Raw genomic sequence first — 24,471 nt, 5'->3', positions numbered from 1 at the left:
CAAAATCTCAGGACTGGAAGTCCTCAGACCTAAGTGTGGACTATGAGGATGACTCAGATGGAGTTTGAGGAGATCTCAGAGGAATTGGGGGAAAGAGTTGGAAAGTGGAGAGCTCTGGAGAGATTGCAGCGTCTCTCTTTCTTGGGATCCCTGGGCAGGGCAGGGTAGGGGGCTGGGGAGCATTCCCTTGGTGCCTCTATTACTGGGGTCTCTAAAAGAAGCCAAGGACAAATGAGGGAGAGGTGGGGAGAAAGGAGACCCTCAGGATTTTCTCCCGGGTTTGTGCGCTGCGCCCCCCCGCGGCCGCTCGGCGCGGCTGCAGAAGTACTTGGTAACCCGCCGGCGGCACTGCTCGCAGCGGACGGCACAGCACCAGTGGAACTTGCAGTTGCAGCTGGACACGGTCTCGGCCCGGCGCTCCTCCACCGCCAGCCCGCAGTCCCCGCAGAGCCGGCGGCAGCTGCGGCGCTCCCAGCGGCCCAGGGCCCGCCCACGCCGCAGGCACTCTCGGCCTTCAGTACCCAGCAGTCCTAGCGTTTTGTTCTCCAGGCAGTAGTCCGGGGAGTCCTCCAAGTGCACCAGCTCCCGCGTGGAGATGGAGCGGAAGGTGTCGGCGATGGCACCCCGGCCGGCAGCACTGTTGCCAGCGCCCTGCAGCAGGTCCACCTTGAGAGCTGCGTGGTACTTCTCCTTCAGGTGTGCGCCCACCTCGCGGAATTCAGGCAGCTGCAGCCAGCAGGTCTGCGTGGTGCAGCTGCCAGACACACCGTGGCACTTACACGTGCGTTTCATGGTGCCCTTCACCGCCTGGGGAGAGAGCCAGGAGTGAGCTGGCCAGGGACTAAGTGGTGGGGAGTCGGCCTGGGGGGGGGTTGTGAGGCGTCTAGCTAGTCCATATGGCTCACGGGCTTTGTCCCTCGCTTTTCCAATCTGTTAAATGAACTGAAGAGCTGTCCACACCTAGGGCTGGTAGAGGATGGAGCCAGCTGCCTAACCCCAAGGGCTACAAGACTCACCTTGCGGCCAGCCTCATTGTTGTGCAGGTTCATGGCTGCCCGGGCATCCTGTCCTGTCTCTAGGGCATCGACGAACTGCTTGGATATTGCCTCTCCGAAGCCCACGTTGTCACTACAGCCTCCCCACAGCCAGCCTTGGCCACCTGGGATGAGTGCAAGGGGAGGAAAGGTCTTTGAACAGGCGAGCTTGGGCTCCTGGGCTACTGTTTCTAATTGAGTTTGGCCTTGGGCAAGTGCCCTGTCTCCAGATCAGTTTCAGCTTAGATTTGTTTGGGCCACTTTTGCACTTCCACTTCCAGCCTCAGCCAATCCCCTGCTCAGGACTCCACGAGGTTAGTAGTGCAGAGTGGATTCTCTGCAAGCTGCCAGTGCCATGCCCCTGTTGCTGGCCTTTGAGCAGAGTGTGTATATGCCTGATCAACGATTGATGTCCACAAAATGGCAGGAAAACAGAAGGGAAAGTGCCAGCATTGAGGAGGAGAGAGAGGCACAATGGAAATAATATTAACAAACAAATTGGAAATTGAGCTGGAGGACAGAGAGGATTCAAGAGGACAGAGGAGGTAAGGAGTGGGAAGGAAACAGGGACAGGCAATATGGAATAATACTCTCTCTATTCTGAGAGAGTAACAGAATTGAAGCCACAGGGTGTTGTTCCTTTATCGTGTTTAAAGTAAGGAAACCACTCAATTGGGAGAGGAGGGCCCCAAGCTACATTGAGCCTAGTTTGTCACTCTAGGGTTTCGGCTTAAACTGGTTGGCCTTGATTTTCTTCAGATTTAGAAGAATACAACTCTTCTTCACCTCATCAAACTACTTACCAAACTTTTCATGCGTAGTGAACTTTGCTGGCCTGGCCTGGCAACCCACAGTACTACTACTCACCCAGCTGCCCATTGCGGGAGTCGTCACAGCCACAGTTGTCAAAGTCGCCAAGGCTGCAGTTCCTAGTCAGAGTGTACATGACCCCAGCAGAACTGATGGCGTGTACAAACGCTGTCTCCCGATTAGCTGGCAGGAACCAAAGATGGGTGAGTTAGAGGGAGGGGTTGCAACTCAAAGAAGTACCAGTCATGCTATCTGCCTTTAATGCCATCATTATGTTCTCCATCTCCGGCTCCATCCTGTTTCCTCACCCTTATAATATACCTTACTTGCTTCCATGGTCTGTTCCAGCCTTGGTCTCAGTGCTATGCTTCTCCCCTCCCATCTTTTCAGGTCACACATTGACTAGGTGGCTGGATTATTGTTGACATACATGGTTGTAAAGGACTTAGGTGGTGAATAGCCAGAGGAAGAAATGGGGAAGGAGATGAATCTGAAGGCCAGGTTGTAAAGAACCCATGTTTCTTTTTTCTTAAAATACTAAAGCCTGAGAGGCACGTGCCATCTAGTCCTGAAAAGAACTGATTGGCAGCTATTTCATTTCGTGGCATGGCCACTCTTTATCTTCTTCTTGGGAATCTGGTGTCCAAGTCAGTCCCCATTCATCCTGTACCTCTCCGCTGAGCTGCTGAAGGGAGGGCTAAGAGGCTTGAAGAATTAATACCCCCACCTACCTCCTGATGCTTTTTATATTGTGAGGAAGCCTTTAGCCAACTGGGAGGCCAAGGATGGCTTAAGGTTGGGGATGAGGCAAGGTCCATTCACTGAGCAGTGAGGGTTTTGGGAAGAAAGAAAGAAAAGCTTTATAAGTAGGAAGGAGGTGATGGAGAAGGGACAGAGAAGATCCCAGAGACAAGATCACCTGAGAGTAGAGACCAGGTGAGGACTAGAATATGGATATAGAAGCAGCAGGGGGCCATCCCTGAAGAGTTGGGCTCTAACCTGTGGCCAGGGGGTCCAGGGAACTGTAGCCAAGGCTTTCCTTACCACTGCGAAGGCCGCCATGGCTGGACAGCTGCAGGGCTCTCTCAGGGCAGTTCCATCGGTCCCAGGCAAACTGATATTTGCATTCTTCAATACCACTCTGGGCACCAGCTGCCACACTGCTGGAATAGATCAGGTAAGCCTACAGAAACACAGGGGTCAAAATTCAGACTCCCAGCTGAACTTGGGAGGCATTTGCCCTGAAGTGGCCAAGCATCTCTTTTCATGCCACTTTCCCCTCCTAAAATAATGACCGAGTAAGCACTCTAAATATGCTGTCCCATTTAACATCACAAATAACCTCATGAAATAGGTACCATTTTTATAGATTAGGAGCCTGAAGCTTACAGAGGTGAAGTAAAGCAGTTTGCTCAAGGTCCCAGAGCTAGCAGATGATAACCGTAGGAATGAAATTCAGTATTGCCAGACTCTAGACCTCACTAGCCTTTATTCACTATACTATTTTACCTCTCCAAAATGAGACCAAATACATACTTCATGGATTTTAAGCTGTTCTCATCCCATTACTGTCTTAAAAAAGAACATTTTGAGACTGGAACTGTCCTGAGGGATCATAGAATACAATTCCAGCATTTTAAAGATGGAAAACTGTGTCCTGCCATTGCACTGAGAAGGATGTGTGGCTGCAACCTGACACCAGGAAAGGCTTCTGACTTTTCTGGCTCTGGAAATTCTGTCCATAAGTTCAGTATCAGTACTCCTGAGTTCTTGCCTTGGCCCTGACACTAGTTTGCTGTGTTCTTTTGGGTGCATCTCTAACCCTCTCTCTGCATGGTTTTTCATTCTGTAATATACACAGCTAATAAAAAATGTGGATATAATGAAAAGAAATTGATATGTATAGTCTTCAGTCAAGAAGCTAAAGTTAGTGAAATTCAAATAAATCAAAGGATTTTTTTTTCTTACCTTTGGACCAGTCATCAGGAAATTGTTCACTGACCTAGAAGAGAAAAACCACAGATCATAATGGGCATATACCAACTCATTTCTGTTGCCAAACATTATAAGGATTACCTCAGTAAACATAATTGATAGGAAGAAATGAAAATGGTCTTGCCAAGGAAAAATGGTGCATAAAGAATCTATTAAAGATAATTTATCTAATAGAATATGTACAAAAGGAGCTAACATTGGGTGCCTAGGTGGCTCAGTGGGTCTGACTTCATCTCAGCTCAGGTCTTGATCTCAGGGTTGTGAGTTCAAGCCCTGCATCGGTCTCCAACCTGGGAATGGAGCCTACTTTAAAAAAAAAAAAGGAGCTAAAATTATGTTTTCTTTTGATTTTTAAAATTTCAAATACCAAAAATGTCAGGAGTAATATGTAATCATTATTTTGCCATGGGTTGGGAAAAGAGAGCAGTAACTCACTAGTTTGTACCAGACACTCTACTGTGAGGATTTTACATGTTGATCTTATTAAATTCTTAGTGTCTTGGCCATTATTCCTATTTTTTAAGTAGGGAATTGGAGACTCAAAAAAAGTAAATATATTGTTCCAGCTCACCCAGCTAATAAGTGATTAAAGTGGGATTGAATCCAAGTCCATCTGGCTCTATAGGACTCTTAGAAGGATAGTTCTCTAATCAGAAAGAGGTAAACAGAATGTCTTTCTAGGAACTGATAATTAAATTCCAAAAATAAATAATCTGGCTCTGGAAAATAGTTTATTTCAGTTCTGAAAGAAATGGACTTGCCATTCAAGTTAGCATTTCTGAATAAGGATAAATGAAGAAATGAAGATTTATCCTTATTCAGGAACTTGTATATGGATGCTTATAACAATGCATTCATTATATACCCCCAAACTGGAAACTCCTCAAATATCTTTCCATAACTGTGGTACATCCATGCCACGGAGCATTACTCAGTGATACATTCAATAACTTGGATGAACCTCAAGGAAATTATACAGAGTGATCACAGCCAATTTAAAAAGGATACATACTTTGGAGTGACTGGTCAGTTAAGCGTCCGACTTGATTTTGGTTCAGGTCATGATCTCCGGGTGGTGAGATCAAGCCCAGTGTAGGGCTTCTCACTGGGTGTGGAGCCTGCTTGGGGTTCTCTCTCTCCCTCTTCCCCTCCCCCCACTCATGCTCTCTCCCTTTTTGTCTCTAAAAAAAGGATACATATTTCATGGTTTTATTCATGTAACAGTTGTGAAATACATAATTATAGAGCTGGAGAATAGATGAGTGGTTGCCAGGGGTTAGGGACAGGGGATGGGTGTAGCTATAATGGGATAACGCCAGAGAGTCTTGCTCTAGCTCATAAAAGCAATCTTTATGTTAGGCATAATTTGCAAAGACTTTTGAACCTTACCAGGCCAGATGGAGGCTAGTTCCCATTCAAGAGGATAGAGTGTCAGGAGAGAAAATAGCAACAAAATAAAAATCAGGTGGCAGACAAAAGAGAAAGCTTTACCATGAGCCTGGAGGAAGAGATACCCTGTGAGAGGATACTAAGTTGGAATCACAGGGAGCCATGGGGGGAGACAGTAGAGAATTCTTTCCTCAAGATCCTATATGTCAAGATTTGTATGATCTGCTGGTTGAGCTGAAATGATTAATCAATTGGATTTAATTGAACACCTGCCATGGGACAAGACTGTAGGCCTTATGTGGACATTTCCATTAATTAACCTTTGTTAACCCCAGAGTTATTTGCAGACATATTTGAACCATTATGACTGGTTTCCTCATATCCAGACTATCCAGTATTAAGAATTGGGATAGATGTTAGCTAGACTTACTGTAATGATCATTTTTGTAGTATGTACATATATAGAATCATTCTGTTGTATACTTGAAACTGATATGTTGACTATATCTCACTTTAAAAATAACTGTATGTCCTTGTGAACACCTAAGGAGGGGGATCTTGTTTTGTTTTGTTTTAAAGATTTTATTTATTTATTCATGAGAGACACAGAGGCAGAGACACAGACCGAGAGAGAAGCAGGCTCCATGCAGGGAGCCCAATGCGGGACTCAATCCTGGGACCCCAGGATCAAGCTCTGGGCTGAGGGCAGACACTCAACCGCTGAGCCACCCAGACATCACAGGATCTTGTTCTTAATTAACGAGACAATGGCAACATTTTTTTTTATTGGGGAGTAAAGCATAATATGGATTACAGAAAGCATAGTTGAGTGTGTGATGTTAAGAAGTGAAAAGAGAGCCAAAGAGGAAGGAATTTAAGTGTTTGTGCGGGTATTACCTAGGGACAGTTCTATGATTGAAGGCAAGATGGTAACAAAGAGTGAAAGATATAAAATTTGTTTACCAGGTGGAGGCAGCTCTATAGAACATGGTACAGTCAGCATGCTCTTAGATGGGGTACAAGCTTTCCATTCCCCAAATGGACAGTTGCAGAAGATAGTACACAGATTGAGTGTCATTCACAAGGCTTGTGCCTTACCCTCCTAACAATTCTCAGACCTTTTTTTGAACTCCAGACTTGCATATCCAACTATATTCTTGACATCTCCACTTCATTGTTTAATGGGCATCTCAAACGTAATACATCTCAAATTTAACTCCTGACCTTTGCTGCCACCATCCCAAACCTGCCCCTTCTGTAGTCTTCCCCCACTTAACTAAGGAACAGTTCCTCCTTCTAGTTGTCAGACAAAAACCTTGGAGTCACCTTTGGCTCCTTTCTTTCATATCCCATATTCATTCTGTCAACAGATCCTGCCAACTCCAGCTCAAATTATATTCAGACTGTAATCAATTTTCAACACCTTCACTGCTATCACTGGGTCCAAGCTATCACTGTCTCTTGCCTGGATTTTGTTTTTAAGATTTTATTTTTAAGCAATCTCTGCACCCAATGTGGGGCTCAAACTCATAACCCCAAGATCAAGAGTTGCATGCTCTACTGAGATAGCCACACACTCCATTTGTGCCTGGATTATTGTTAAAGCCTACTGACTGTTCTCCTTGCTTCCACCCTTATCCTCCCACATTTTGTCCTCAAAATGATTGTTCCACTTAAGGATCAGTCCTGGGCACCTGAGTGGCTCAGTCTGTTAAGCATCTACCTTCAACTCAGGTCATGATGCCAGGGTCATGAGATTGAGCCACACCAGGCTCCCTGCTTGGTGACGAGCCTGTTTCTGCCTCTCCCTCTGCCTGCTACTCCCCTAGGTTGTGCTCACTCTCTGTCAAATAATAAATAAATAAAATCTTAAAAAAAAAAGAACAGTCCCTTTAAAATATAGATCAGGGGTGCCTGGGTGCCTCAGTTGGTTGAGCACCTGACTTGGTTTTGGTTCAGGTCATGATCCTCATGGGTTATGAGATGAAGCCCTACATTGGGCTCCATGCTCAGTGGGGAGTCTGCTTGAAAATTCTCTCTGCCCCTCCTCCCCCTCTCAAATAAATAAACAGATTATTTATTTATTTATTTATTTTTAAAATATTTTATTTATTCATGAGAGACACAGAGAGAGGGGCAGAGACAGGCAGAGGGAGAAGCAGGCTCCCTATGGGGAGCCTGATGTGGGACTTGATCCCAGGATCACTATCTGAGCCAAAGGTAGACATTCAACCACTGAACCACCCAGTTGCCCTAATAAACAAATTTAAAAATATATATATAAATCGGATTTTGCTACTTTTTGCTCAAAATCCGCTAATGATTTCCTATTCACATAGAGCAGAAGTCAAACTCTTAGCATGGTTTATAAAATCCTACACAGCCTGGCTCCTGTTAACCTAATCTCCTACTACTCTCCCCTTATTTTGCTCCAGCCACATGGGTCTCCTTGTTCCTCCAATATACCAGGCACCCTCCAGCCACCAGCCATTGCGCTTGCTGCTCTTTCTGCCTGTAATGCTTTTTACTCAGATGTCCAAGTAGTTTGTTTCTTCACCTGCATTCAGCCTTTAAATCCAGTGTGTCTTTTTCCCTAAAGCTTTCCTTGATCATCCTATTTAAAATTACAACTCCCCCCATCCTATTTCTCTGCTTCATAAATCGTATGATCCGATTTATATAAAATGTCCAGAATAGTCAATTCTGTATAAAATCTTACTTATGTTTAAAGAAGTATCTAGTTCAAAAACCACAACCAGCATTTCTTGAAGACTCACAGCAACTTTCTTCTGCCTCACATTAAGGTTTCCCTTTATTCCCTAATACTCGACTGTAAGTAGAGGTTAGTTATCCTTGTATCCCCCCCAGCTCCTATTATAATACCTTGAACAAAATAAGTGCTCTTTAAAAACAGATTGAATTATAGGGTTTTGAAAAAAGGATGGAAGGGAGGATCATCAGAAAGAACAGAAAATTGTAGGATAATAAGGACTGAAAAAGATCTAGGGGAGGATATGAGAAGGACATCTGGCACACCAGTGCTCCCAATTCTCTAACACTGTGAGCAGATGACCATTGCTACATTAGCAGATGATCATACCACAAGAGCAACGACAGTGAACGCTGAGCATATGTACACAGGGGTTGGTGTTATAATCAAAAGTTTTAGCGAATTCAGTCTCACACACTTAATGATATGTGTAATTGTTATTGTACTTCTTAGTAATTAGACCTAAGTGGTAAGCAATTTACATAAATAACTGCAGTTTTGTTTTTATACTGCCAAATAAAAATTGTGTGATTGTTTCTTCTCCTTTTGACAGTCTTCCTATATATACTGATATATAAAATTTAATTTCTGTCACACAATAATAGCTGACATTTGAGTATGTCTCTTCTGAAAGAGTGCTTTACCTGTATCATTTTCAATTTCCAAGGCAACCCCATGGGGTAGATACTGTACTATTTACTGGATGTTTATCCTGTTCACACAAAATGCTTTATGTTCTTCACATGTTTTAAGCTCATGTAATTGTCACAACTGTAGAAGTAGAAACTATCATGTCTTCTATTTTACAGAAACAGAAACTAAAATATACAGTGGTTAGCCAGCATCACAAAGCTAGTTAAGTGGTAAAGCCAGGACTGGAAGCTAGTCGGTGTGATTCTGGAGCATGTATTCCTTCACTGCTATGCTTTTCTACAACCCATATTTCTCTTGTTCTTATTTCCACCTGCTAATCCAGTACTCCTGATCCCCAAAAAGTTCTTGATTAGTATTTCTTCGAGGTCTTAGTGATGTTTTGCACACACTCATAAACAAACTCAGTTAATATTAATTACATTGTCTCTGCTGCTTTTCCATTCTTCCATTGTTCCAACCTTCCCTTTGTTTGTATGTCTGACAGGCACCTGTATCTACCAGGCCTTGTCTCTGCTTTATCTGTGTACCACCACATCCCCTGGGCACATTTTGGAGAGGGCCTGTTGCTGCTTAGGCCGGGTTCAATGCATAAAAGGTAGGAATGTGCTACACTAATTTAGGATGTTAATAATGGGGAAAATGTGTAGGGGGGAAGGGAAGGATTTGTGGAAGCTCTATACTTTCTGTTCAAGTTCTCTGTGAACCTAACTTCTCTTAAAACAACTATTAAGTTTTTAAAATACAGGGACAAATGTCTTTTTAACCCATTTTAGAGTTTTGCTTTTCCACTTAGGTGTCAAAACTGCCATTTGTGTACAAGGTCTTATAGAGTTTTAGTAAAATAGTTCTTTCAGGATTTGCCTGTAACATGCTCTCCTAGTTACCCTCCAACCTCCTTTGCTGGACTAAAATTGAGGGGCTTGCTTACACTTTGACAATCTTCATTCTGGATCTTCTTGATTCCCTTCCCTTAGAATGAATGCTATCCTAGGAAGACTCCATAATCACTCAGTTAGATAAGCTTCTGGAGCCTTCAGCCCTGCCAATTCTCTCAACCTTCCCACATATGCAGAATCCAAGTGGTGGGCCCAGCCTGGAGCCCCTTCAAAGGGTGCTCCTTTCAAAGGGTGCCATCCTCACGAAGAAATGGGTGATTAAGAAAAGTATCAACTACAGTTTGTTGACACCTTTTCTGGCTTTAGCTTTCAGTGACCTCATGCTAAAATTGCCTTTGTCCACTCAAGAGCAATATCCTTGGCCTTCGCACACTGACTATTGTTGATTTACCCACACTGGACCTCTTCCATCCCTGTAACAATTCCCTAAAGAAATAAGTACCAGTGCACTTTCTGACTGAGGAAAGACTCTTTGTTACCTTGGGATCTGGCAGTTTCCATTGACTCAAAAGCAAATAGATGGGGCTACGGTCTGGCCAGATAAGCAGGACAATTCTTCAATAAGATTATGACTGAAGCTAGCCCAGCTCCTGTCTCCAGATGTCTGAAGAAGGTGGATTTGGTGAAAACATCTCCCCAGATGTGCTCCTGGCCTTTCTGTGAGTCCCAGTGGTCAAGGGTGTAAGCAAAAATCATGCTCCACCAATTCCCTTTAACTATCAGGTGGTCATAATGCCTGGCCTAGACAGGACTGGATTCTTTTCCCACCTCCTGTCTCTTGGTGTCAGACGTGCTTTGGCTTTTTTTTTTTTTTAAAGTGTTCTATCAGTCTATGGAGTGCATACTTTGGTGTTTATAAAACTGTCAAGTCTAAATAAGCTTTATGGAAGAGGTACTATAGTTATAAGATATTAACACTGGAAAGGCTGGAGAAAGGGTCTATAGGACTTCCCTGCCATGGTTCTTTGCAAACTAATGTAAGTCTATAAAATGTCACTTATATAGAAATACATTTATAATTTAAATATATAAAGTATAAAAGTATATACAAATAAAATGTTACATACATACATACATACATACATACATACATGATCTGGAATGTCAGAGACTTGGAGAATAGACTTCAGTGTAGGCATTTGAAAATTAATCCACATGGATTAGTTGGTAGAGTCCATGAGAATCCTCTGGGGAGCTTATTAAACATCAAGTTTCTTGGGCCCCAGTTCTAGAGACTCTTGTTGGGCAGTGGTGATGGGGGAAATGGATGGGAGGAATCTCAATAAACACATTCCTAAGATGACCCCCAGAGTCTATTTTGAGAAACATTGGTTCAGAGGGAGAACAGGCATCTAATACCTAAGTAATAAACAGAGGGCTTGGAAATCTTAAAATACTGCTTCAGTCTTCTAGAAAATGGCTGCTCCAATTTTAACAGTAACAAATTGGTGGACATTCTCTTGTTTTGTTTCTGGGTGGAGTACCTTCTGGTTTTGGTAGCTCTCACAGCTTTCTCTGGTCACTGCCTTGATGAGCCAGGTCTCTGACTGCACTGAGCCTTAAAATCATGGGTATCTCTTTCCTTCCCTGCAGTTTTTCTTGGTACTATGTTTTTCCCCTAGCAATTATAACTGACCTGTCTATGTTTACCTTTTTCATACCAGGAATAAAATATTTTGGGGGTGGAATGTGCCCACAAGGATTCTGAGTGTTTGTCTAGGGGCCAGCTATCCTCTAGGAAACATGCTAACTACCCCATTCATGGAAGTCTTCAGTGCCATAGCTATGATTTTTTATTCTTAGACCACCTCCACATTCTTGTCATCAACTCACTGTCATCGATGAGTTTGTAATTCAGTCTTTGGTTTGTACTTTTTCCTACAAGCTTCTAATGCCACTCATCCTTCTCCCAAGATAATTTCTCCACAGTAAGAAGTTGGGAGAGAAATGGTCTGTCTCTATCATTCCTTTTCAGCTCTCATGATAATGTTTCAGCATACCTTCTTGCTGTCACTTCCCCCATTTGGCTGGTTAGCTAAATCATCCTCTTGTTCTGTTTTTACTGCCTTCTGCCTGGCTCCTCTACTGTCAACATTTACAAGTTCTTGCCCCTTCATTTCAGTGTGTGTCTAAGTCCTTGCTGTTCTCCTAATTACTAAATTTTTTTTATCTCTTGTTAAACAACCACCCAGATTCGGATACATTTGTATTTTGAAGCTATGGGTAATGCTAAAGCAGAGTCCTGTGGACTTTTGTGTCATTTTTGCATTGCTTCTCTGCTCTATCCATTGATAACCATGCAATACCTCAGTGGATATAATCAGCCACACTCTAACCACAATTCAAAATTCTTTGATCTAGGGCACTATAGCTCCTCAAACACCCACAGCTTCCAGCATTATGCAGCTTCTCTCATGAGCTATATTGCCCCCTGAATTGCCTATTCCATAATCAGCCTGATCACCAGCAAAAATTTTTCCCAGGGATCTGGGACAGGAGGGGAGGGACTTTGGATCAACCCAAATACAAATACCATAGCTTCTCTTTTAGTTCTTGGAAAGTCTCCAAGTTTCTTTTGTTTCTTTGTGTTTTCTTACCTAACATTTATGATCCATAGATCCATACACCCTAATTTTCAAAGCTCCTCTTTGATACAATTTGAAGGAATTTATTTTACCACTTTAGGAAGTTCACAGAAAATTGCAAGTTCCCACCCTCTGGTAGTTATGTCTAATTGTGGCTGAGCAGTTTAAACTGCTGTCCAATTAGTTTTAACAAGTTCTTCCTATTTGGGGATGTTTTCCAAACCAGCATAGCCCGTGAGGCCATCTATAGCACATCACATTGTATAGTTAGCAGTTTAGCAGCTGTGGTAAGAAGACATGCCTGATTCTATATAGTCTGGGACAGAGATGGACACAGGACCAGCAGTACCAAACACCATATTATCTTCAGATTTACTTCCTTTGCATGACCAGACCTTGTTATGAGGTCAAGTTCCTGTGCTGGACTCTATTTCCCCTCAGTATAAGGATCCTTTCCCAGTAAAAAACCCAGTTCCATGCAGCAAGCTTCTTGCAAGCTTCTAGTTTGCCAAGTGTGCCCTGATACATTAGAATCCCAGTGGTTAATGTAGTAGCTTAGATTTAAGTTAGGATTCCCTTTTTTCCTTCTCCACACACACATATTTTTTAAAACCTGTTTAGGTTTTTTTTTTTAAGATTTTATTTATTTGAGAGAGAGGGAGAGAGAGCACAAGAGGGCCAAGGGGCAGACTGAGAGGGAGAAGCAGACTCCCTGCTGAGCAGGGACTTGATCCCAATGCAGGGCTCCATTCCAGGACATTGAGATGCTTAACCCACTGAGCCATCCAGATGCACTGCCCCTACCACCCCCACCCCACTGCCATAATTTTAAAAAGTAAAATACTGAATGTGAATCTCCAGAATTTAGTGTTTTCCTCTCAGGGCCCAAAACTTTCATATCCATGCACTCTGGTCCCCTTGTTTGTTTGGCACCCTCCCTTCACTTTCCTCACAAGTCTTTGAATAATAGGTTTGGCTTCTCCCTACCCTTTAATCTCATCTTTTGAGGTCCATAGAGAGTCTCTGGATCCTGAAACTCTAGCTGGCTTACTTCAGGGGAGACCATCTGATTACAACTTGGGGGGAATAGCCTGGGGAAAAAGAGAAGTGGCAGTGAATGAATGCAGATGCTAATCTCTGTCTGGTGATCTAGCATGAGGAGAGAATGGGAAAGGGGTAAAAAAAAAAGTTAAAGGGAGAATCCAGAGTGGTGGAGCTGCCTGGAGCTGTAACTAGAAGGTGCTTCAGTGAAGCAACTTCTCTTAGAATGAATGTGTGACAGCCAGCTTTTCACCTAGAACTCACAAGATGTCTCGAGCCAGAGAGAGCCCAAAGAAGTTCTTTCTGAGCAAGTTTCCATGCGATTCTCTCCATCTTCTACAGCATCTGACTCACAGAACACATGCACACCAACACACACACAATTACACAGAAGGCAAACTTTACTGATCACTGTGAAATAATATCCCATTGGTCTGAAGTTTTCGCTAACCCCCTCCGATAATACCCAAGGATATTTAAGCTAAGAGCAATTCGTTGTACAATTAGAAAAACTTAAATTTAAGATGTAAAAATTTTTTAAGGAGTGAACAGCATGGACTAATTCTTATCCATTGTAAAGTCTAAATAATTGAAATCAGGTTCTTTCCCATTTAGCTGGGTGAAGGGATTAGAAAGTAGAAGGCACAGATATCTGAAGTCTTGAAAGGAAGAGAAATATCCAGAATTTCAAAGATAAGTTGCCTTCTATTTAAAAATTTGCCCAAAGGGACAAAGGTGATATGAGTGGAGAGATCTATTTCAGGAACAGAAATGAGACTACAGCAAATGAGCAGTTATGAAATGAAAGCAGCCAATGTAGACTCACTGAGGAAGGATGGCATTGAAAGGAAAGAAAGATGTAATTGCAGTGAAGACTGGGGCCACGTGTTTTTTTCTAAAGTTAAGTATAAAAAAATTTATTTTTTTTATTTATGATAGTCACACACACACACAGAGAGAGAGAGAGAGAGAGAGAGAGAGAGGCAGAGACACAGGTAGAGGGATAAGCAGGCTCCATGCACCGGGAGCCCGACGTGGGATCCGATCCCGGGTCTCCAGGATCGCGCCCTGGGCCAAAGGCAGGCGCCAAACCACTGCGCCACCCAGGGATCCCCAAGTATAAAAAAATTTAAAGAACATGTAGTTTTTGTCTTATTCTCATATCTATATCTCTTTCTTCCAAGGTAATTCAGGCCTATAAATAATTCTCAAACTTTTTTATAAATATGAATTTTCCATATCATTAAATGTAGTGCCCTAAAATATACTATAAAAGTCTTGTAAACCACTTAGCTAAAAAAAAAAAAGTTAAGCAGATGCACCAGTTTTAGTAGTAGTCATATTAAAATTTATAATAAAATTCCACATCTCAAATCCAGGCCATGCCAATAATTCCTGGCAATAGCTGATGGGACAACTCTGTATCATAGATCTCTATAAAACAATCCTAGGCAGATTCTTTCCTGAGCAAATCACAAATTTTGAAAGGACAATCTTTTCCTCTGAAGCTAAAATGTCATTTGTATTCTAGGATATTTTATAAAGTGATAGGCTGTCTTTCCTTCCTTCTTTTTGTATTGTAACAAATGGCTGAGAAACGCTGAGCTACAAAAAAGCACTTCAACACTTAGCATTTAAATGAGGATTCTAACTGGGAATAGGCTGTACGCTTTCTCTGTTCTGTGGCCTCTAAGGGAAAGCTGCTAAGGAATAGCTCAAGCTACTATTCCTAGAAAGCCTGGGATTACAGGAACCTCTTCCGGGATCGTTATGGAGGCAGAGAATTTTGTTTTGTTTGTTGATTTTGTTACTTTGGTCCCTGTAGAAAGGAACTTTAGAAAATATTCCTGTTCTTATTTGCATTGATGGATACAATACCAGTTTATTTCAGATCAAGAAGATAGGTGTATATGTGTATATGGTAACTCTAAGAATTATCCTACAAAACAAGTGAACACAGTTCAAGGTGAGAAATTGACAAGTTATGGCACTTTATCATTTTTACTATTTAATGGAACTAAATCTAAATAGAAGGTAAAAATGATCTGTCCTCAATCCAATGCAACTATCAACTTCTGTTGCCTTTGCTAATCAACCACAGCTCAAACAGAAATAAACTGAAATATATATTTGAATGAATTTTCTCTTTTTTTACTAATTTTTATTCTTGATTTTTCTCACCAAGGACACTTGGCCATATATATATGATGTTCTCCAAGAGTCACTCTAATCACTGACTCTAGATCTCTCAGACACAAGATAGGAGATTTCTTTTCCTATTCTTCTTCTTCCAATTTTGAACCCTGGTAGTATTTGGAAGATTTAAACAAAGAGAAAGATATGTAGTTGAAAATGTTACAGAAGTATAGATGAGGCAAGATGAGCTAGCAGTTGATAACTATTAAAGCAGAGTTATAGGGGGTCCGTTGTATATACTGTTCTCTCTGTTGAAAAAAATGAAATTTTGGGGGCACATGGGTGGCTCAGTCAATTAAGCATCTGCCTTTGGCTCAGGTCATGATCCCAGAGGCCTAAGATCCAGCCTCACATCAGGCTCCTTGATCAGCAGGAGTCTACTTCTCCCTCTGCCCTCTGCTCATGCTCCCTCTCCCTCTCAAATAAATAAATAAAATCTTTAAGAAAAAATGAAATTTTCCATAACATAAAATTAAATAATGAACTACTTCTGAACCAACCATGTATACAATGTTGGCTCCACCAGATACCTTGGATTAACGTGAAGAAATGTCAAACAGGATACTATGGTTCACTATTTATTATCCTGGCTACTGGTGTGTAATAGAATCTTTAAAGTCAGATATGGTGAGCCTGAGGACTTGAGTAAAGGAAAATGACTGAGATTTATGGCAACAAAAGAGAACGAAGAGGAAATTTCTCACAATGCAGGATCGTTTAAGCGTGGCCTAGAAAACCTAAGGATTTCCTCTATGAATTGGTACAGAAAGACTGAACTACTGGCCTACTTACAGGACCTTATGAGGATGACTGGAACACAGCCTCATACAGTGCTGGTTCCAGGGGATGATGAAGTTGGGGAAACAACCAAAACTGAATTTGGACTGGTCAGGTAATGGTGAATTTAAGTGATTCCTTTATGGTCTGATTGCTCTTGGCTTAAAAATAACTCTGACCTTAGAAGCATACAAAGAAATGATACAATCAATAACAAGGGCCTACAATAAAGATTGAGAAAAACAAGCCATAAAAGTTTGGCTTATAATGAGACTGGAGAGTCTGTCCAGAGTGAATGGTAGTTTCTTTTGAGAGGCCCTCAGAGTGTAGGTATATTTTAGTGGCAAGCAATGGGGAATGTTATTTATGTGAATTGAGCTCAGTCTCCCCCAGGCTAGTCTTTTACTTAGGATAAAAAATCTGCTTTCTGAAAAGCAAGGGTTTATCCTAAGAAAAATTATATTGACCTCTCTCTTCAAGGCCTATGAATTCTCTGCCTTTCTGATGGAGACAGAACAGAGTTATTTTTCTTTCTTTCTTTCTTTCTTTCTTTCTTTCTTTCTTTCTTTCTTTCTTTCTTTCTTTCTTTCTTTCTTTCTTTCTTTCTTTCTTTCTTTCCTCTTTAGACCAACACTGTATGTTTATTCACTACATCTGCCTGTCACGTGCTTGAATTAGGGTTCTTGGGGAATTTGTTTTTGCCACTGACTTTTACTTTGAATGTAAGGGGAATCAAAAGGCAAAACAGCTCTAAAGATTCCAAGTGTCTCTTTGAAAGCTGTTACATAAAAACAATGAAATGGAGGACACCACAATAATTCTTGGACTCCCGCAAATCCTAAGATGTGCTATAATAACGAGTCTTTATCCTTAGGAAAATATCATCAGAACTAGCTTTCTTCTGCTATACATAAAATCTTAACATCAGAACATCAGAAGCACATAGTACAGATAGTTTTCTGAATGATCTCCAAACAAGCACAACCTACTACAATGAAAAAAAAACAAAAAAACAAAAACAGGTGATTTGAGGTTTTTAGCAAAAGACAGTACTCTACATATGTACTCCAAATTAGAAGAGTCTGCAGACAGTTTGAAGTGAGATGAATGAAATAATAGAATGAAATAATATAAATTTATTGGATAAATAAGTGTAAGAGATAATTTAAATAAGCTAACAGAACTAATATTTTTTAACATAAGCTTTTGTTTCTTAATGCCAGACTTCTAAATGTGTATCAGACTGTTAACATCATTAAAATCCTCAGAAGAATTGAATGCCAGAGAAAGAGGGATGGGCATGCCAGAAAGGTCAGTGGTCCAGTGTTCTGGCTCCTGAGCTACAAACGTGGGCAGGGAAAACAAAGCAAGGTCCTGTCTGAAGGTGGAGGGCTTAGTGGTAAAAGCTGTGAGTGCTATAGATTCAAATTCCTGTCTTACTGCTACAAGCTCTGTGTATTTGGCCAGTTACAGACTGAACATATACTAACTGTTGGTTCACTTTATTATTATTCCTGAGATAGATTTTGTCCCAGGATATGGGGCAGAGCTAAAGCTAATCCTAAGTTACCCTTTTTCAGAAGACTATGGTGATACAGAAGTAAGGACTTAAGTAAACCATGGAAACTTCTACTTTTAAACTATAAAATATGAAAAAGCTCTACTTCTGAGAACTGATACCCACTTACAGAAGTTGCTGAACTTAAGAAAAGTCTGAGCTTAAATTAAGGTTAAAGTTTCCTATCATGGCTCTTCCCTTATGTAAAATATTTTGTATGCAAAGTTCAGTTCAAAACACATTCATCAGTGAGCATAGTGGTTCAGCATGGGGCCTTGACAACCATGTTTTCTGTGTTCAAATGCCACCTGGATCATTACTAGTTGTTAGGTGATTTTGCCAAGTTATTTAAGATCTCTGGGTGTCAGTTCCCTCGCCTATAAAATGGAGATGACCATAGTATCTACTTTGAGGATCGGTATAAGGATTTGTAAAGCACTTGGAATGGTGCCTGCCTATATAGCAAGTTACCCATTATTACAATTTTGCTTCATTTTCACATAAAAGACACAATGACAAATAAGGCAAGATGTCTGACCCTAGAGGAGTTTCTGGGTTAGTGAAGAAGACAGATTCAAAGGCAGAATTCCAATAAAATGTATTAGGTGCCACGATGGCTTAACCTGCCACTGGATATAATGGGGGCAGAGAGAAGAGGTAGCTAATTTACCCTGGAAAGACTTCCAGGAGAAGGGAATACCTAAACTAAGTCTTCAAAGATGAGTAAATGGTAAGGTTCTTATGGAATCTTTGGAATTTTTTAGCCGAAAAACATTTCATCCAAATGTCCTGATTTTATTTTTTTAAGATTTTATATATTTATTCATGAGACACACACACACACACACACACACACAGAGAGAGAGAGAGAGAGGGAGAGAGAGGCAGAGACACAGACAGAGGGAGAAGCAGGCTCCACGCAGGGATCCTGATGTGGGACTCGATCCCAGGACTCCAGGATCATGCCCTGGGCCGAAGGCAGGCGCTAAACCAATGAGGCTCCCAGGGATCCTCCTAAATGTCCTGATTTTAATAATAGTAAACACCCAGTAGATGAAAGAGAATTTGATCTTATCAATTGGAAAAGAAAAAAGCTAGGAGTAAATGGAGCCCAGGAAAAAGGGATTTGTATTTATAGTCCCAAGAGAAAATAGCATTGCCCAATATATAGCATTAAACCAATTGTCCCAGCTGGGAAAAAGAGAAAAAAGTAAACTCTTTCCATGGAAGAGAGAGCGTTTGGATTGAAACTCCTTCTTTTTTTTTCTTTTTATAGAATAACACCCGATGCTCATCCCATCAAGTGCCTACCTCAGTGCCCGTCCCCAGTCACCCACCCCCCACCTCCCCTTCCACCACCCCTATTTCGTTTCCCAGAGTTAGGTGAAACTCCTTTTTTAATATCACTGTTTACATAGTATCACAAAAGGAGATCCTTCTTTGTGTCATATTGTCATCCACACACACACACACAAAATAAACATGTGTCACAGAGCATCTGCCTTATTGCTTATACAAACTGGTTTCATTAAGAAAAGCTGTCTCTTCTCAGGACCTCTTAGCCTTTGTAGATGATGATGATGATGATGATGATGATGATGATACTAATAAATATCATTAACTGATTGACTATTATTAGCTAACCAATCATTATTATTCATGGCAGGAAATATAGAGACTCTGAAAGCAAAAATGTAGGGCTTAAGTTGTTGACAAATCAATGACAAAACTGGAAATTAAACTTCTGTGATCATGTCTCAAGCCTTTATAAGGACCTCCAACAGTGCAGCTACTAACCTAATCCCCTTCAGAGTTACCCCATGAATCCCAAGTTTTTTCATGGGTTATGAATTTATTGATCAGAGAAACTAATAGTATGTAATTATGATATTTGCACATTATTTTCCACATTCCAAAGCAATTTTTCACTTACCTTTTATTTCCCTAACTTCGGAGATTCCCAGCCTCTCTGAGGATGAGAATTTTTTTTAATGTAACAAAAGTTAGTGCATCCTCACTTGATTACACTTATTCTTTTTGTATCTGTTAGTGGGAAAAAATAGTAGCACATGTATGTCGAGAACAATAATTTTAACTGTAGATGCCCGGAGAGAGTGTGGATGCAAGACAACCCCCTTACATGAAGCCCTTGCTAATCAGGGGTTCTGCAAGTAATTATCAGGTGAAATTTCAGAGAAATTCATAGAAAGGTTACTCTAAATACATAAATGTACAGAACCAAGGAATACTGTTTTTTAAAGGCTGCCTTAAAACCCAAAGATTTGTGATAAATTCTTGTACCACTGAAGAAAAGAAATTGACTCTGTTTAAATCCTTTGGAAATAAGTAGAAGCAGTGATCTTTGTAAAGAATGAGAGCAGAGCCATAGTTAACCTCTGTCTTCCAGTGCATCCTTCTGATCTGGTCATCAAATTGGGCAGGTGAGGTGGAGGTGGGAGGGAGGGAGATAGAGAGAGAAGAGAAATGGACAGAACTGGAGAAAACCTAGGATCATTATGAGACATCATTTGAAATAAAATGCAGGCAAAAGTTAAGGAAAAATGCGTTCTAGGCCCATTCATGCCAGATGAGTGAGTGTACTGGAGATGAAAAGTCAAATTGGCTCATCTCTGGCCACCATTATAACCATCACCATCTGCTTGGCTGTATCACGCGTTCCCATTCTTTTTTTGGGGGAGCCGTTGGGATTAAGGAAAGCAAACTCAAAGAAAATATTTTTCTTAAGTTACTAAAGGATAATTTGCAGAATTGTTCCAATAAGAAGAAATGGTGGAGAATCCTTTTTAAAATTTTTTCCAGTCATCTTGCCTTGAGAACCCCAGTAAAACTGCATGTTGTAAGTGAGTGACATCTTTATTTCCTCCTTTCCAGCCCAAGACTTTCTGTTGATGGACTTTTTTGACAGTAATTTCAGGCAAGCCTACAATTGAACAGCCAAGCAGAAATTGTGGTTCTCTATTTGTTAAATGCTTTTGAGGTCCTTACATAAAAGGTTGATAATGAAGTATTAAGAGAAACATCTGAAAGGCTGTGGTTGGTCAAATTTCTCTGCGTGGCACAAAAGGGGAAGATGACCTTGTGCAGAACCCTGATAGTTCCATTATAAGAATAATCAAGAGTTAATGTTAAATTTAAAAATCACTCCTCAAATGCTACCAAAAACAGATTCTTGTCAAAGTACAAATGTTTAATTCAAATTGGGGCTTATAGAGAAAAAGCAATTAAAATCTAATTGCATTATACAGGAGATTTGTACATTTTCTCCTCTAAAGTCAGGCAAGACGAGAAGGGGTTCTTAAACCCTGTTTTCAAATTAGAACTTTCTTTCACATCTCTTTTTCTTTTTTCTTTTTGAATCCAGACACTTGAATTTGGACAGACAAGCAACCCAGCCACCTTTCACTGTGGCTGTGTCAGTATCGGAATGAAATGAACATGACCCCCTCCAGCAGGGAAGGAACACACAGTAAAGGTATTTTTTATAGAACAATTCTTCACACTGCCCTGGTGACTGGGGAAAGGAATCTCGTGTTTCTCTTTTGCTGATACTGAATCAGCTGAAGAATACCATGAGCATCAGTAGAAATGCTCTGAAATAGTCTCTGCTCTCTTTTGTCTTTTTGTTCTCATGAGGGGAAAAAGACTTTTTTAAAACATGAAATATTTAATTAAAATGCCAATTAAAAATTGACCAATTATTTGGTGGTTCATTTTGTAATTGGAAGTGTTGCAAATTACTGCCTTTACTTGCCAATCATTATATAAATTTGGCGTATTTCTTACCAACTCTGTAATAAAGACGGCTATACTCATGATAAGAATATACTTTTGGCACAGGAAGCTGATTTCAGCAAAGAAATCCCTGTCCTTGCTTCCTTGACAGTTTATGTAGCAATTGGATTCATACCTTGGTTAAACAGACGGTCAAAATGCAAACTGATAAAGAGAGAGACTGAGCTTATATATCTCAATTGGGGGGAAAACTCCACATACCCTAGTAACCTGCACTTCCCAGGTCTTTTTTCTGTATCTCATTGCGTAGTTACTTGTTAACATTTCCATGTACAGATACGTTATGTGGTTTCCAAGAACTAAATAAAACTGACAATAATATCATCTATCATTTGTGAGGTGGTTTATAGTTTCCAAAACACTTTCAACAACATCGCCTCATTTTCTGAGTAATTTAGAAATGTTTGTGAATTGTATACATTAAATAAAATTGTAGGAAGTTTAGATTCCTAAAATATTTCACTTAAAAATGTGTTTGTTAACCCAATACTAACTCAACAGATCAAGCTAATTTTTATTTCTAAGACATGATGATGTGAGCAGTTACTTGGAATATTCTGCAAAAAGTAAAGTTAAGTCAGAAAGTGCAAAGTAAATAAGATTCCATTGCATTTTGTCTCCAGCCTTCACCTCATCTCATCAGATTCAAACACAGTAGAACTTGCTTTGAACCACCTTCCTTTTCTCCACAATGCTGATATCAGGATTTGGTTATAGAGAAGGGGGGGGTACTGTCCATTTTCCCCAAAACTACTTAGAATTATTTGTGTTACAGCAATTTATTAATCTATTTTTAAATCTTTACTTTATTGGTCAGTGTCCTAAAGATTTGCTGAAATCAGCCATAAATTTAGGAAGAGCCTCTACTCTATAGAACAGTTTTTCCTAGGAGAGATCCCAAATCTTTCTACATTTAGGGAAATGAAAAGAGCTCTCTACCATATATTACATACATTGACCTAGTCTCAGTTCCACGTACGAGTCCAGGTTACTTACCAGGTGTAGCCAAGTCGGAGGATACAGGTGAAAAGGAAGATGCACACAGAAGTCTTCGTAAGCAACATAATCCTCTGGAGTAGCAGAGATAGAAAATTCTAAAAACTTGGGAGACAGACAAGATGGGGAAATATACTCCTCCGTGGTAATGGGATGGAATTCCCCTCAAGCCCCAACTTTCCTGGTGTGTAAGCGATCCCAAACAGAGTTAAGAGGAGGTGAAATGGAGCTGCCAAACTTCCAAAGAAGAGATTATCTACTTAATTAAAGTTTTTTTTTTCCCTTCTAAGTCCTTCAGCCAATCAGAACTCAAGTGCTAGAGAAAGATTGAGTCGATCAAAAGAACACTCCAGGATCCTCCCAGACAAATGCAGAAGAAGGAGACCGAGGAAAAGGGGACAAAGAGAGGAACACGGAGAAAGAGGACAAAGAAAGAAGCGGGGGAGGAAAAGAGACATAGCAAATCCCCTCCACATAATCACCGCTTGGAGTTTCTGTCCTCCCTCTTGCCTATGCCCTCCCGCCCACCACAACCTCCCCCACCCATGCACACTCACCCGCAGACCCAGACACAGAGAGGAGAGCCTGGTCCCCAAGGGGATTTAGAAGGGACTGTGCTTTCCCTGATGTCCTTTGTAGGGCTTTGAGACTTAATCTGCATTCAGAGTAGCTTTCTTCAGAGTAAAATATACTATGTACTGGGTGAACCTCAGCCCCCTGATTTGAGAATGTGAGGATTCAACCCAACCACCTCTATAAGTTAGAAAGAAGCTTAGGATATTTTAGGGAACCTGATGGTTTCTTCCTTTTAACTTTTCCATGGCACACTCACTTGTTGAACACCTATTGCATTCTCAACCCTACACTAGGCATTGTGGACATTAAATGGACATGAAATTACATTATTTTTTTAAAAAAACAAAACATGATTTCTGCCCTTAGAGACCTTGACAGCCCAGGAAGGTAGTAATATAAGAATGTAATTTAATAAGGTATTAAGTTGCTACAAACTGACTATAAGTCATATAGGCTTATTTAGGGAAGGTTTTCTAAAGAAGGTAGAATTTGAACTACAAAGAAGGATTGAGATTTCAATAGGCCGCCAAAACCCTACCCTCTTAAAACTTCGGTGGTGAAGCAAGTAGGGCACTGAAGCTTCTTGCTCACACATCTCTGAGTTGCTGTCCCTTCTGTCCACTGGGAGGAAGAGTCACCCCAGTCACAGTGCTGGGGTCCTCGAAGGGCTCCCAACTTACTTCCATAAGGCCATGTCTTCTGCTTTGGCATCCACATCACCTTTCCTGAGGGTTCCCCAGAGGCAATGGTCTGTCTTTGTTCTCTTCTTTTTATCCTTGTTGCTCCCTTTTCAGAACCCTTCCCAGCCAGATCTACACTGGAATGAAAATAAAGAATTATCAGATTAATTTATTGTCAAATTATTCAGGCTGGATGACTAAGGACTCTTGAGCTGGATATTTTGACTGGGTAACTTTGTTGACCACCTGGAATCTTCCAGACCAGGCCTTTATTTGGGATGCCTAAGGGTGAGATGAGCTTGGTCAGTTTTGACTTCCACTCAACTTCAGGTTGCTCACTCTCTCTTCTTTTCTCCCTCAGCTATATTGAGATATGATTAACAAATAAAAATTGTATAAATTTAAGGTATACAATGTGATGGTCTGATATATGTATATGTTATATTATGACATGATTGTCACAATCAAGTTAATTCACACATCTATCACTTCACATGGTTACCATGTGTGAGTGTACGTGTGTGTGTCTATGTGGTGAGAAAAATAAGATCTACTGTCTTAGCAAATTTCAAGTACACAATACAGTATTATTAACTATAGTCATTATGCTGTACATTAGATCCCCAGAACTTATTACTTACAACTGAAAGTTTGTACCCTCTGTAGGTCTTTCTGTCCTTTGTCATTCAGAAAGGGAGCAG

At 40.8% G+C, this 24,471-nt stretch overlaps 1 protein-coding gene across 1 annotated transcript; it reads right to left on the bottom strand.

Moving 5' to 3' along the window:
• Positions 1 to 261: 261 nt before the first annotated feature.
• WNT8B (Wnt family member 8B) lies at positions 262 to 22,582 on the bottom strand. The gene is made up of 6 exons (XM_055299862.1): positions 22,515 to 22,582; positions 3,813 to 3,846; positions 2,889 to 3,027; positions 1,902 to 2,027; positions 1,017 to 1,159; positions 262 to 807 (listed from the first exon to the last, which is right to left on the bottom strand). Exons 1-6 carry the CDS (start codon positions 22,580 to 22,582, stop codon positions 262 to 264), a joined length of 1,056 nt encoding a protein of 351 aa, XP_055155837.1.
• Between the last annotated feature and the right edge of the window lie 1,889 nt (positions 22,583 to 24,471).

The sequence above is a fragment of the Nyctereutes procyonoides genome, unplaced genomic scaffold (assembly GCF_905146905.1).
Source record: "Nyctereutes procyonoides isolate TBG_1078 unplaced genomic scaffold, NYPRO_anot_genome, whole genome shotgun sequence".
NCBI classification, from domain to species: domain Eukaryota; kingdom Metazoa; phylum Chordata; class Mammalia; order Carnivora; family Canidae; genus Nyctereutes; species Nyctereutes procyonoides.
Note: the sequence above shows the minus strand (reverse complement) of the source record. Positions and strands in the feature narration are given on the sequence as shown.